Source organism: Oncorhynchus keta, chromosome 1 (genome assembly GCF_023373465.1).
Source record: "Oncorhynchus keta strain PuntledgeMale-10-30-2019 chromosome 1, Oket_V2, whole genome shotgun sequence".
Classification (NCBI taxonomy): domain Eukaryota; kingdom Metazoa; phylum Chordata; class Actinopteri; order Salmoniformes; family Salmonidae; genus Oncorhynchus; species Oncorhynchus keta.
In genome coordinates this window covers 6,155,462-6,170,348 of record NC_068421.1, presented here as the reverse complement: position 1 = coordinate 6,170,348, position 14,887 = coordinate 6,155,462, and the positions used below count along the sequence as shown (strand labels likewise).

Genomic DNA, 14,887 nt, shown 5'->3' with positions numbered 1-14,887 from the left:
GTGTGTGTGTGTGTGTGTGTGTGTGTGTGTGTGTGTGTGTGTGTGTGTGTGTGTGTGTGTGTGTGTGTGTGTGTGTGTGTGTGTGTGTGTGTGTGTGTGTACACGTGTGTGTACACGTGTGCGTGCGTGCGTGCGTGTGTGTGCGTGCGTGTGTGTGTTCACCGTGGTGGTATTCTGGATAATCTCCACATCATCTCTGTCATCTGGGACCACGTCCTGCTGTAACCGCGGCACCAAGGGAGGGGTTGGGGGAGGGTTGATGGTAGCTGCCTTCTTAGCCCTAGCAAACAACCTGGACACACAGTGGAGAAACGGAGCATTTATTTTCCTTTGTGTAAACCAGATAACCAGATAAGAGAACACATTCTATTTGATGTATTGATCTTCTCGCTGTCGTTGACTGAAATAAACCCCCCGGCTCTACGGCTCTGCTATTCCGTATCCTTAATGATCCTCATCTCTACCCCCCGTTCTCCTCTACACATCCTCATCAGTCACTACTAACCCTCTGTTCTCCTCTACACATCCTCATCAGTCACTACTAACCCCCCGTTCTCCTCTACACATCCTCATCAGTCACTACTAACCCTCTGTTCTCTACACATCCTCATCAGTCACTACTAACCCTCTGTTCTCCCTCTACACATCCTCATCAGTCACTACTAACCCTCTGTTCTCCTCTACACATCCTCATCAGTCACTACTAACCCTCTGTTCTCCTCTACACATCCTCATCAGTCACTACTAACCCTCTGTTCTCCTCTACACATCCTCATCAGTCACTACTAACCCTCTGTTCTCTACATCCTCATCAGTCACTACTAACCCTCCGTTCTCCTCTACGCATTCTCATCAGTCACTACTAACCCTCCGTTCTCCTCTACACATCCTCATCAGTCACTACTAACCCTCTGTTCTCTACACATCCTCATCAGTCACTACTAACCCTCTGTTCTCCTACACATCCTCATCAGTCACTACTAACCCTCTGTTCTCCTCAAACACATCCTCATCAGTCACTACTAACCCCCACTGTTCTCCTCTACACATCCTCATCAGTCACTACTAACCCTCTGTTCTCCTCTACATATCCTCATCAGTCACTACTAACCCTCTGTTCTCCTCTACATCCTCATCAGTCACTACTAACCCTCTGTTCTCTCTACACATCCTCATCAGTCACTACTAACCCCCGTTCTCCTCTACACATCCTCATCAGTCACTACTAACCCTCCGTTCTCCTCTACACATCCTCATCAGTCACTACTAACCCTCCGTTCTCCTCTACACATCCTCATCAGTCACTACTAACCCCCCGTTCTCCTCTACACATCCTCATCAGTCACTACTAACCCTCTGTCCTCCTCTACACATCCTCATCAGTCACTACTAACCCTCCGTTCTCCTCTACACATCCTCATCAGTCACTACTAACCCCCCGTTCTCCTCTACACATCCTCATCAGTCACTACTAACCCTCCGTTCTCCTCTACACATCCTCATCAGTCACTACTAACCCTCCGTTCTCCTCTACACATCCTCATCAGTCACTACTAACCCCCCGTTCTCCTCTACACATCCTCATCAGTCACTACTAACGCTCTGTCCTCCTCTACACATCCTCATCAGTCACTACTAACCCTCCATTCTCCTCTACACATCCTCATCAGTCACTACTAACCCCCGTTCTCCTCTACACATCCTCATCAGTCACTACTAACCCTCCGTTCTCCCTCTACACATCCTCATCAGTCACTACTAACCCTCTGTTCTCCTCAACACATCCTCATCAGTCACTACTAACCCCTCGCTCCTCTACACATCCTCATCAGTCACTACTAACCCTCTGTTCTCCTCCACATCATCATCAGTCACTACTAACCAACCGTTCTCCTCTACACATCCTCATCAGTCACTACTAACCCCCCGTTCTCCTCTACACATCCTCATCAGTCACTACTAACCCTCCGTTCTCCTCTACACATCCTCATCAGTCACTACTAACCCCCCGTTCTCCTCTACACATCCTCATCAGTCACTACTAACCCTCTGTTCTCTACACATCCTCATCAGTCACTACTAACCCTCTGTTCTCCTCTACACATCCTCATCAGTCACTACTAACCCTCTGTTCTCCTCTACACATCCTCATCAGTCACTACTAACCCTCTGTTCTCCTCTACACATCCTCATCAGTCACTACTAACCCTCTGTTCTCCTCTACACATCCTCATCAGTCACTACTAACCCTCTGTTCTCCTCTACACATCCTCATCAGTCACTACTAACCCTCTGTTCTCCTCTACACATCCTCATCAGTCACTACTAACCCTCTGTTCTCCTCTACACATCCTCATCAGTCACTACTAACCCTCTGTTCTCTACACATCCTCATCAGTCACTACTAACCCTCCGTTCTCCTCTACGCATTCTCATCAGTCACTACTAACCCTCCGTTCTCCTCTACACATCCTCATCAGTCACTACTAACCCTCTGTTCTCTACACATCCTCATCAGTCACTACTAACCCTCTGTTCTCCTCTACACATCCTCATCAGTCACTACTAACCCTCTGTTCTCCTCTACACATCCTCATCAGTCACTACTAACCCCCCGTTCTCCTCTACACATCCTCATCAGTCACTACTAACCCTCTGTTCTCCTCTACATATCCTCATCAGTCACTACTAACCCTCTGTTCTCCTCTACACATCCTCATCAGTCACTACTAACCCTCTGTTCTCTACACATCCTCATCAGTCACTACTAACCCTCCGTTCTCCTCTACACATCCTCATCAGTCACTACTAACCCTCCGTTCTCCTCTACACATCCTCATCAGTCACTACTAACCCTCCGTTCTCCTCTACACATCCTCATCAGTCACTACTAACCCCCCGTTCTCCTCTACACATCCTCATCAGTCACTACTAACCCTCTGTCCTCCTCTACACATCCTCATCAGTCACTACTAACCCTCCGTTCTCCTCTACACATCCTCATCAGTCACTACTAACCCCCGTTCTCCTCTACACATCCTCATCAGTCACTACTAACCCTCCGTTCTCCTCTACACATCCTCATCAGTCACTACTAACCCTCCGTTCTCCTCTACACATCCTCATCAGTCACTACTAACCCCCCGTTCTCCTCTACACATCCTCATCAGTCACTACTAACGCTCTGTCCTCCTCTACACATCCTCATCAGTCACTACTAACCCTCCATTCTCCTCTACACATCCTCATCAGTCACTACTAACCCCCCGTTCTCCTCTACACATCCTCATCAGTCACTACTAACCCTCCGTTCTCCTCTACACATCCTCATCAGTCACTACTAACCCTCTGTTCTCCTCTACACATCCTCATCAGTCACTACTAACCCCCCGTTCTCCTCTACACATCCTCATCAGTCACTACTAACCCTCTGTTCTCCTCCACACATCCTCATCAGTCACTACTAACCAACCGTTCTCCTCTACACATCCTCATCAGTCACTACTAACCCTCCGTTCTCCTCTACACATCCTCATCAGTCACTACTAACCCTCTGTTCTCCTCTACACATCCTCATCAGTCACTACTAACCCTCTGTTCTCCTCTACACATCCTCATCAGTCACTACTAACCCTCTGTCCTCCTCTACACATCCTCATCAGTCACTACTAACCCTCTGTTCTCCTCTACACATCCTCATCAGTCACTACTAACCCTCTGTTCTCTACACATCCTCATCAGTCACTACTAACCCTCCGTTCTCCTCTACGCATTCTCATCAGTCACTACTAACCCTCTGTTCTTCTCTACACATCCTCATCAGTCACTACTAACCCTCCGTTCTCCTCTACGCATTCTCATCAGTCACTACTAACCCTCCGTTCTCCTCTACACATCCTCATCAGTCACTACTAACCCTCCGTTCTCCTCTACACATCCTCATCAGTCACTACTAACCCTCTGTTCTCTACACATCCTCATCAGTCACTACTAACCCTCCGTTCTCCTCTACACATCCTCATCAGTCACTACTAACCCTCTGTTCTCCTCTACACATCCTCATCAGTCACTACTAACCCTCTGTTCTCTACACATCCTCATCAGTCACTACTAACCCTCTGTTCTCCTCTACACATCCTCATCAGTCACTACTAACCCTCTGTTCTCCTCTACACATCCTCATCAGTCACTACTAACCCTCTGTTCTCCTCTACACATCCTCATCAGTCACTACTAACCCTCTGTTCTCCTCTACACATCCTCATCAGTCACTACTAACCCTCTGTTCTCCTCTACACATCCTCATCAGTCACTACTAACCCTCTGTTCTCTACACATCCTCATCAGTCACTACTAACCCTCTGTTCCTCTCTACACATCCTCATCAGTCACTACTAACCCTCTGTTCTCCTCTACACATCCTCATCAGTCACTACTAACCCTCCATTCTCCTCTACACATCCTCATCAGTCACTACTAACCCTCTGTTCTCCTCTACACATCCTCATCAGTCACTACTAACCCTCTGTTCTCCTCTACACATCCTCATCAGTCACTACTAACCCCCTGTTCTCCTCTACACATCCTCATCAGTCACTACTAACCCTCTGTTCTCCTCTACACATCCTCATCAGTCACTACTAACCCTCTGTCCTCTACACATCCTCATCAGTCACTACTAACCCTCTGTCCTCTACACATCCTCAGTCACTACTAACCCTCTGTTCTCCTCTACACATCCTCATCAGTCACTACTAACCCTCTGTTCTCCTCTACACATCCTCATCAGTCACTACTAACCCTCCGTTCTCCTCTACACATCCTCATCAGTCACTACTAACCCTCTGTTCTCCTCTACACATCCTCATCAGTCACTACTAACCCTCCATTCTCCTCTACACATCCTCATCAGTCACTACTAACCCTCTGTTCTCCTCTACACATCCTCATCAGTCACTACTAACCCTCCGTTCTCCTCTACACATCCTCATCAGTCACTACTAACCCTCTGTTCTTCTCTACACATCCTCATCAGTCACTACTAACCCTCTGTCCTCTACACATCCTCAGTCACTACTAACCCTCTGTTCTCCTCTACACATCCTCATCAGTCACTACTAACCCTCCGTTCTCCTCTACACATCCTCATCAGTCACTACTAACCCTCTGTTCTCTACACATCCTCATCAGTCACTACTAACCCTCTGTTCTCTACACATCCTCATCAGTCACTACTAACCCTCCGTTCTCCTCTACACATCCTCATCAGTCACTACTAACCCTCTGTTCTCCTCTACACATCATCATCAGTCACTACTAACCCTCTGTTCTCCTCTACACATCATCATCAGTCACTACTAACCCTCTGTTCTCTACACATCCTCATCAGTCACTACTAACCCTCTGTTCTCCTCTACACATCCTCATCAGTCACTACTAACCCTCTGTTCTCCTCTACACATCCTCATCAGTCACTACTAACCCTCTGTTCTCTACACATCCTCATCAGTCACTACTAACCCTCTGTTCTCTACACATCCTCATCAGTCACTACTAACCCTCTGTTCTCCTCTACACATCCTCATCAGTCACTACTAACCCTCCGTTCTCCTCTACACATCCTCATCAGTCACTACTAACCCTCTGTTCTCCTCTACACATCCTCATCAGTCACTACTAACCCTCTGTTCTCCTCTACACATCCTCATCAGTCACAATGGCCTCTTTTTTTGCCTTTACCTCTCTTATCTCACCTCATTTGCTCACATTGTATATAGGCTTATTTTCTACTGTATTATTGACTGTATGTTTGTTTTACTCCATGTGTAACTCTGTGTTGTTGTTTACTCCATGTGTAACTCTGTGTTGTTGTTTACTCCATGTGTAACTCTGTGTTGTTGTTTATTCCATGTGTAACTCTGTGTTGTTGTTTACTCCATGTGTAACTCTGTGTTGTTGTTTACTCCATGTGTAACTCTGTGTTGTTGTTTACTCCATGTGTAACTCTGTGTTGTTGTTTACTCCATGTGTAACTCTGTGTTGTTGTTTACTCCATGTGTAACTCTGTGTTGTTGTTTACTCCATGTGTAACTCTGTGTTGTTGTTTACTCCATGTGTAACTCTGTGTTGTTGTTTACTCCATGTGTAACTCTGTGTTGTTGTTTTGTGTCGCACTGCTTTGCTTTATCTTGGCCAGGTCGCAGTTGTAAATGAGAACTTGTTCTCAACTAGCCTACCTGGTTAAATAAAGGTGAAATAAATAAATAAAGTCACTACTAACCCTCTCTTCTTGCCCTTCTCTGACATCGCGTCCTTCTCTATCTCGGGCGTCTCCTTGGCGACAGATGGTTCCTTTTCCTTCTCTTCCTGCTCCTTCTTACTGGCCGACTTCTTCAGAACCTCAAACTCAGAGTCCGGCTCCACCTCCAGAACCTCGTCCTCGTGGATGGTCAAAGTGCGGGTCAGCGGCGTGGTCCCGGCTGTGATCTTGAAGACCTCGTCAAACTCCACAGGCATGCTCAGGCGGAGGAACAGCATGTCAGTGTTGGCATTCTGGGAGCCGAACGTCTTGTGGGTCAGCTTCAGGCAGGGAGCGCTGTCCACTGTCCCGTCCACGCGGGACACCTGGAGGGGGAGAGAAGAAGAGTAAAGAATAGAGAAGGAGAGAGAAGAAGAAGAGCGAAGAAGAGCGAAGAGGAGAGAAGAAGAGCGAAGAAGAGAGAAGAAGAGGAGAGCTCCATGAACAACAGTGACAGAGAAATACTGGATAACTCCTAGATCACTAAAGAAATCTCCGGTCTCCTCACTAGAACCTCCTGCTAAACGTATTCCCTGCAAATGCCAAGTATCACTTACTATTGTTGAGTATCTCAAGTCATACCTAACCGCAATCAACATACTCTGGAAGTATCATATTTCTACAATGGATTACTGAATATATGTAGCTTCTACTGTATATAAGAAACATTTGAAACAGAGCACTTCAGTCGCATTTCATTTTCGAGATCCAGTACAGTAACACAATGTGGCAGGATGATTTCCTCTCTAATTAAAGCCTCTAACTGAATAAGGATGATTCCCTCTCTAATTAAAGCCTCTAACTGAATAAGGATGATTCCCTCTCTAATTAAAGCCTCTAACTGAATAAGGATGATTCCCTCTCTAATTAAAGCCTCTAACTGAATAAGGATGATTCCCTCTCTAATTAAAGCCTCTAACTGAATAAGGATGATTCCCTCTCTAATTAAAGCCTCTAACTGAATAAGGATGATTCCCTCTCTATCGCTAACTAACTAAGGATGATTCCCTCTCTAATTAAACCCTCTAACTAACTAAGGATGATTCCCTCTCTAATTAAAGCCTCTAACTGAATAAGGATGATTCCCTCTCTATCGCTAACTAACTAAGGATGATTCCCTCTCTAATTAAACCCTCTAACTAACTAAGGATGATTCCCTCTCTATCGTTAACTAATTATGGATGATTCCCTCTCTATCTCTAACTAACTAAAGATGATTCCCTCTCTAATTAAAGCCTCTAACTGAATAAGGATGATTCCCTCTCTAATTAAAGCCTCTAACTGAATAAGGATGATTCCCTCTCTATCTCTAACTAACTAAGGATGATTCCCTCTCTAATTAAAGCCTCTAACTGAATAAGGATGATTCCCTCTCTATAGCAAACTAACTAAGGATGATTCCCTCTCTAATTAAAGCCTCTAACTGAATAAGGATGATTCCCTCTCTATCGCTAACTAACTAAGGATGATTCCCTCTCTAATTAAACCCTCTAACTAACTAAGGATGATTCCCTCTCTATCGTTAACTAATTATGGATGATTCCCTCTCTATCTCTAACTAACTAAGGATGATTCCCTCTCTAATTAAAGCCTCTAACTGAATAAGGATGATTCCCTCTCTATCGCTAACTAACTAAAGATGATTCCCTCTCTAATTAAACCCTCTAACTGAATAAGGATGATTGCCTCTCTATCTCTAACTGAATAAGGATGATTGCCTCTCTATCTCTAACTGAATAAGGATGATTCCCTCTCTAATTAAAGCCTCTAACTGAATAAGGATGATTGCCTCTCTATCTCTAACTGAATAAGGATGATTCCCTCTCTATCGCTAACTAACTAAGGATGATTCCCTCTCTGTCTCTAACTAACTAAGGATGATTCCCTCTATATCTCTAACTGAATAAGGATGATTGCCTCTCTATCTCTAACGAACTAAGGATGATTCCCTCTCTATCTCTAACTGAATAAGGATGATTCCCTCTCTATCTCTAACTGAATAAGGATGATTCCCTCTCTATCTCTAACTGAATAAGGATGATTCCCTCTCTATCTCTAACTAAATAAGGATGATTCCCTCTCTATCTCTAACTAACTAAGGATGATTCCCTCTCTGTCTCTAACTAACTATGGATGATTCCCTCTCTAATTAAAGCCTCTAACTAACTAAGGATGATTCCCTCTCTATCGTTAACTAATTATGGATGATTCCCTCTCTATCTCTAACTAACTAAGGATGATTCCCTCTCTAATTAAAGCCTCTAACTGAATAAGGATGATTCCCTCTCTAACTGAATAAGGATGATTCCCTCTCTATCTCTAACTGAATGAGGATGATTCCCTCTCTAATTAAAGCCTCTAACTGAATAAGGATGATTCCCTCTCTGTCTCTCACTGAATAAGGATGATTCCCTCTCTGTCTCTAACTGAATAAGGATGATTCCCTCTCTAATTAAAGCCTCTAACTAACTAAGGATGATTCCCTCACTATCGTTAACTAATTATGGATGATTCCCTCTCTATCTCTAACTAACTAAGGATGATTCCCTCTCTAATTAAAGCCTCTAACTGAATAAGGATGATTCCCTCTCTAACCGAATAAGGATGATTCCCTCTCTATCTCTAACTGAATAAGGATGATTCCCTCTCCATCTCTAACTGAATAAGGATGATTGCCTCTCTATCTCTAACTGAATAAGGATGATTGCCTCTCTATCTCTAACTGAATAAGGATGATTGCCTCTCTATCTCTAACTGAATAAGGATGATTGCCTCTCTATCTCTAACTGAATAAGGATGATTCCCTCTCTATCGCTAACTAACTAAGGATGATTCCCTCTCTGTCTCTAACTAACTAAGGATGATTCCCTCTCTATCTCTAACTGAATAAGGATGATTGCCTCTCTATCTCTAACGAACTAAGGATGATTCCCTCTCTATCTCTAACTGAATAAGGATGATTCCCTCTCTATCTCTAACTGAATAAGGATGATTCCCTCTCTATCGCTAACTAACTAAGGATGATTCCCTCTCTATCGCTAACTAACTAAGGATGATTCCCTCTCTGTCTCTAACTAACTAAGGATGATTCCCTCTCTATCTCTAACTGAATAAGGATGATTGCCTCTCTATCTCTAACAAACGAAGGATGATTCCCTTTCTATCTCTAACTGAATAAGGATGATTCCCTCTCTATCTCTAACTGAATAAGGATGATTCCCTCTCTATCTCTAACTGAATAAGGATGATTCCCTCTCTATCTCTAACTGAATAAGGATGATTCCCTCTCCATCTCTAACTGAATAAGGATGATTGCCTCTCTATCTCTAACTGAATAAGGATGATTGCCTCTCTATCTCTAACTGAATAAGGATGATTGCCTCTCTATCTCTAACTGAATAAGGATGATTGCCTCTCTATCTCTAACTGAATAAGGATGATTCCCTCTCTATCACTAACTAACTAAGGATGATTCCCTCTCTGTCTCTAACTAACTAAGGATGATTCCCTCTCTATCTCTAACTGAATAAGGATGATTGCCTCTCTATCTCTAACTGAATAAGGATGATTCCCTCTCTATCGTTAAACAATTATGGATGATTCCCTCTCTATCTCTAACTAACTAAGGATGATTTCCTCTCTAATTAAAGCCTCTAAATGAATAAGGATGATTCCCTCTCTATCTCTAACTGAATAAGGATGATTCCCTCTCCATCTCTAACTGAATAAGGATGATTGCCTCTCTATCTCTAACTGAATAAGGATGATTGCCTCTCTATCTCTAACTGAATAAGGATGATTGCCTCTCTATCTCTAACTGAATAAGGATGATTGCCTCTCTATCTCTAACTGAATAAGGATGATTGCCTCTCTATCTCTAACTGAATAAGGATGATTCCCTCTCTATCGCTAACTAACTAAGGATGATTCCCTCTCTGTCTCTAACTAACTAAGGATGATTCCCTCTCTATCTCTAACTAAATAAGGATGATTCCCTCTCTATCTCTAACTGAATAAGGATGATTCCCTCTCTATCTCTAACTGAATAAGGATGATTCCCTCTCTATCTCTAACTGAATAAGGATGATTCCCTCTCTATCTCTAACTAAATAAGGATGATTCCCTCTCTATCTCTAACTGAATAAGGATGACTCCCTCTCTATCTCTAACTGAATAAGGATGATTCCCTCTCTATCTCTAACTGAATAAGGATGATTCCCTCTCTATCTCTAACTGAATAAGGATGATTCCCTCTCTATCGCTAACTAACTAATGATGATTTCCTCTCTAATTAAAGCCTCTAACTGAATAAGGATGATTCCCTCTCTATCGCTAACTAACTAAGGATGATTGCTTCTCTAATTAAAGCCTCTAACTAAATAAGGATGATTCCCTCTCTGTCTCTAACTAAGGATGATTCCCTCTCTATCGCTAACTAACTAAGGATGATTCCCTCTCTAATTAAAGCCTCTAACTAACTAAGGATGATTGCTTCTCTAATTAAAGCCTCTAACTAACTAATCGTATTATCCTGGTCATTAAGTCAACTACCACAATGTATTGGTGGTTATTGGGTCAGTACCACAATGTGTTAATGGTTTTTGGGTCAGTACCTCAATGTGTTAATGGTTATTGGGTCAGTACCACAATGTGTTGGTGGTTATTGGGTCAGTACCTCAAGGTGTTGGTGGTTATTGGGTCAGTACCACAATGTTTTGGTGGTTATTGGGTAAGTACCTCAATGTGTTGGTGGTTATTGGGTCAGTACCTAAATGTGTTGGTGGTTATTGGGTCAGTACCTCAATGTGTTGGTGGTTATTGGGTCAGTACCTCAATGTGTTGGTGGTTATTGGGTCAGTACCACAATGTGTTGGTGTTTATTGGGTCAGTACCACAATGTGTTGGTGGTTTTTGGGTCAGTACCACAATGTGTTGGTGGTTATTGGGTCAGTACCTCAATGTGTTGGTGGTTATTGGGTCAGTACCACAATGTGTTGGTGGTTATTGGGTCAGTACCACAATGTGTTAGTGGTTATTGGGTCAGTACCTCAATGTGTTGGTGGTTATTGGGTCAGTACCACAATGTGTTGGTGGTTATTGGGTCAGTACCACAATGTGTTGGTTGTTATTGGGTCAGTACCTCAATGTGTTGGTGGTTAGTTGGCACAGGGGCGAACTGTGGCAGGCTCTTGCTGAACCACATGGTAATGTCTCTCTTCATGTTGATGGCAAATGGTTCGAAGCCCTCCTGGAGACCACAGATGGCGAAGTAGCGCAGACTGCTGACGTTCTGACCCAGGTTGATCCTGCCCACCTGGGACAGGCCCAGGGTGCACACTGGGATGAAGCCTGAAGAGGTAGAAGAGGAGAGTTGGGTTCACTACAGCAGTGCACTACATTACTGACAAGGTACAAATCTGTCGTTCTGCCCCTGAACAGGCAGTTAACCCACAGTTCCTAGTCCGTCATTGAAAATAAGAATTTGTTCTTAACTGACTTGCCTAGTTTAAATAAAGGTAAAATAAAATTACACCAGGGCCCATAGGGAAGTGGAGCTGAAGGAGAGTTCATTTGACCAGGGCCCAGAGGGAAGTGGATCTGAAGGAGAGTTCATTTGACCAAGGCCCAGAGGGAAGTGGATCTGAAGGAGAGTTCATTTGACCAAGGCCCAGAGGGAAGTTGAGCTGAAGGAGAGTTAATTTGACCAAGGCCCAGAGGGAAGTTGAGCTGCAGGAGAGTTCATTTGACCAAGGCCCATAGGGAAGCTGAGCTGCAGGAGAGTTCATTAGACCAGGGCCCAGAGGGAAGTGGATCTGAAGGAGAGTTCATTTGACCAAGGCCCAGAGGGAAGTGGATCTGAAGGAGAGTTCATTTGACCAAGGCCCAGAGGGAAGTTGAGCTGAAGGAGAGTTAATTTGACCAAGGCCCAGAGGGAAGTTGAGCTGCAGGAGAGTTCATTTGACCAAGGCCCATAGGGAAGCTGAGCTGCAGGAGAGTTCATTAGACCAGGGCCCAGAGGGAAGTGGATCTGAAGGAGAGTTCATTTGACCAAGGCCCAGAGGGAAGTTGAGCTGAAGGAGAGTTCATTTGACCAGGGCCCAGAGGGAAGTGGATCTGAAGGAGAGTTCATTTGACCAAGGCCCAGAGGGAAGCTGAGCTGCAGGAGAGTTCATTAGACCAGGGCCCAGAGGGAAGTGGATCTGAAGGAGAGTTCATTTGACCAAGGCCCATAGGGAAGTTGAGCTGAAGGAGAGTTCATTTGACCAAGGCCCAGAGGGAAGTGGATCTGAAGGAGAGTTCATTTGACCAAGGCCCATAAGTGAGTCAGGTTCTGAAGCAGGTCTTGGAGATCTATAGCACATTCAGCATTTTATTCTGGCCCAGCACTGGTGCACCTGGTTTACCCAATCAACTAATGTTTGAACCATCTGTGTTACTGCTTTAATGGAACCATGCGGGTTCCTGCTGCACACCCATGAGCTCCCCAGACCTATAGACCCTGTATTAAACCACCCTGTAGCTCCCCAGACCTATAGAGCCTGTATTAAACCACTCATGAGTTCCCCAGACCCCTACATGGTGTATATTAAACCACCCATTAGTTCCCCAGACCTATAGAGCCTGTATTAAACCACCCTGTAGCTCCCCAGACCTATGGAGCCTGTATTAAACCACCCTGTAGCTCCCCAGACCTATAGAGCCTGTATCAAACCACCCATTAGTTCCCCAGACCTATAGAGCCTGTATTCCACCACCCATGAGCTCCCCAGACCCATAGAGCCTGTATTCCCGGGACCACCCATACGTAGAATGTATGCACACATGACTGTAAGTCGCTTTGGATAAAAGCGTCTGCTAAATGGCATATATTATATTATTATTATTATATTAAACCACCCTGTAGCTCCCCAGACCTATAGAGCCTGTATTAAACCACCCATTAGTTCCCCAGACCTATAGAGCCTGTATTAAACCACCCATTAGTTCCCCAGACCTATAGAGCCTGTATTAAACCACCCATTAGCTCCCCAGACCTATAGAGCCTGTATTAAACCACCCTGAGCTCCCCAGACCTATAGAGCCTGTATTAAACCACCCTGTAGCTCCCCAGACCTATAGAGCCTGTATTAAACCACCCATGAGCTCCCCAGACCTATAGAGCCTGTATTAAACCACCCATGAGCTCCCCAGACCTATAGAGCCTGTATTAAACCACCCATGAGCTCCCCAGACCTATAGAGCCTGTATTAAACCACCCATGAGCTCCCCAGACCTATAGAGCCTGTATTAAACCACCCTGTAGCTCCCCAGACCTATAGAGCCTGTATTAAACCACCCATGAGCTCCCCAGACCTATAGAGCCTGTATTAAACCACCCATGAGCTCCCCAGACCTATAGAGCCTGTATTAAACCACTCATTAGTTCCCCAGACCCCTACATGGTGTATATTAAACCACCCATGAGCTCCCCAGACCTATAGAGCCTGTATTAAACCACCCATGAGCTCCCCAGACCTATAGAGCCTGTATTAAACCACCCTGTAGCTCTCCCCAGACCTATAGAGCCTGTATTAAACCACTCATGAGTTCCCCAGACCCCTACATGGTGTATATTAAACCACTCATTAGTTCCCCAGACCTATAGAGCCTGTATTAAACCACCCTGTAGTTCCCCATACCTATAGAGCCTGTATTAAACCACCCTGTAGCTCCCCAGACCTATAGAGCCTGTATTAAACCACCCTGTAGCTCCCCAGACCTATAGAGCCTGTATTAAACCACCCATGAGCTCCCCAGACCTATAGAGCCTGTATTAAACCACCCTGTAGCTCCCCAGACCTATAGAGCCTGTATTAAACCACCCTGTAGCTCCCCAGACCTATAGAGCCTGTATTAAACCACCCATGAGCTCCCCAGACCTATAGAGCCTGTATTAAACCACCCTGTAGCTCCCCAGACCTATAGAGCCTGTATTAAACCACCCATGAGCTCCCCAGACCTATAGAGCCTGTATTAAACCACCCTGTAGCTCCCCAGACCCATAGAGCCTGTATTAAACCACCCTGTAGTTCCCCAGACCTATAGAGCCTGTATTAAACCACCCTGTAGCTCCCCAGACCTATAGAGCCTGTATTAAACCACCCTGTAGCTCCCCAGACCTATAGAGCCTGTATTAAACCACCCATGAGCTCCCCAGACCTATAGAGCCTGTATTAAACCACCCTGTAGCTCCCCAGACCTATAGAGCCTGTATTAAACCACCCTGTAGTTCCCCAGACCTATAGAGCCTGTATTAAACCACCCATTAGTTCCCCAGACCTATAGAGCCTGTATTAAACCACCCTGTAGCTCCCCAGACCTATAGAGCCTGTATTAAACCACCCATTAGTTCCCCAGACCTATAGAGCCTGTATTAAACCACCCATTAGCTCCCCAGACCTATAGAGCCTGTATTAAACCACTCATTAGTTCCCCAGACCTATAGAGCCTGTATTAAACCACCCTGTAGCTCCCCAGACCTATAGAGCCTGTATTAAACCACTCATTAGTTCCCCAGACCCCTACATGGTGTATATTGAACCACGACAA

General features: G+C 44.8%; 1 protein-coding gene across 1 annotated transcript in view; it reads right to left on the bottom strand.

Moving 5' to 3' along the window:
• The window catches only part of ryr1b (ryanodine receptor 1b (skeletal)), a 301,559-nt gene that overhangs the window by 195,582 nt on the left and 91,090 nt on the right, over positions 1-14,887 (bottom strand). The window contains exons 27-29 of the mRNA XM_052469270.1: positions 11,439-11,647; positions 6,281-6,624; positions 163-292 (exon numbers count right to left, since the gene is read on the bottom strand). Coding sequence (XP_052325230.1) covers positions 163-292; positions 6,281-6,624; positions 11,439-11,647 — 683 coding nt within the window. The remainder of the gene's footprint in view (positions 1-162; positions 293-6,280; positions 6,625-11,438; positions 11,648-14,887) is intronic.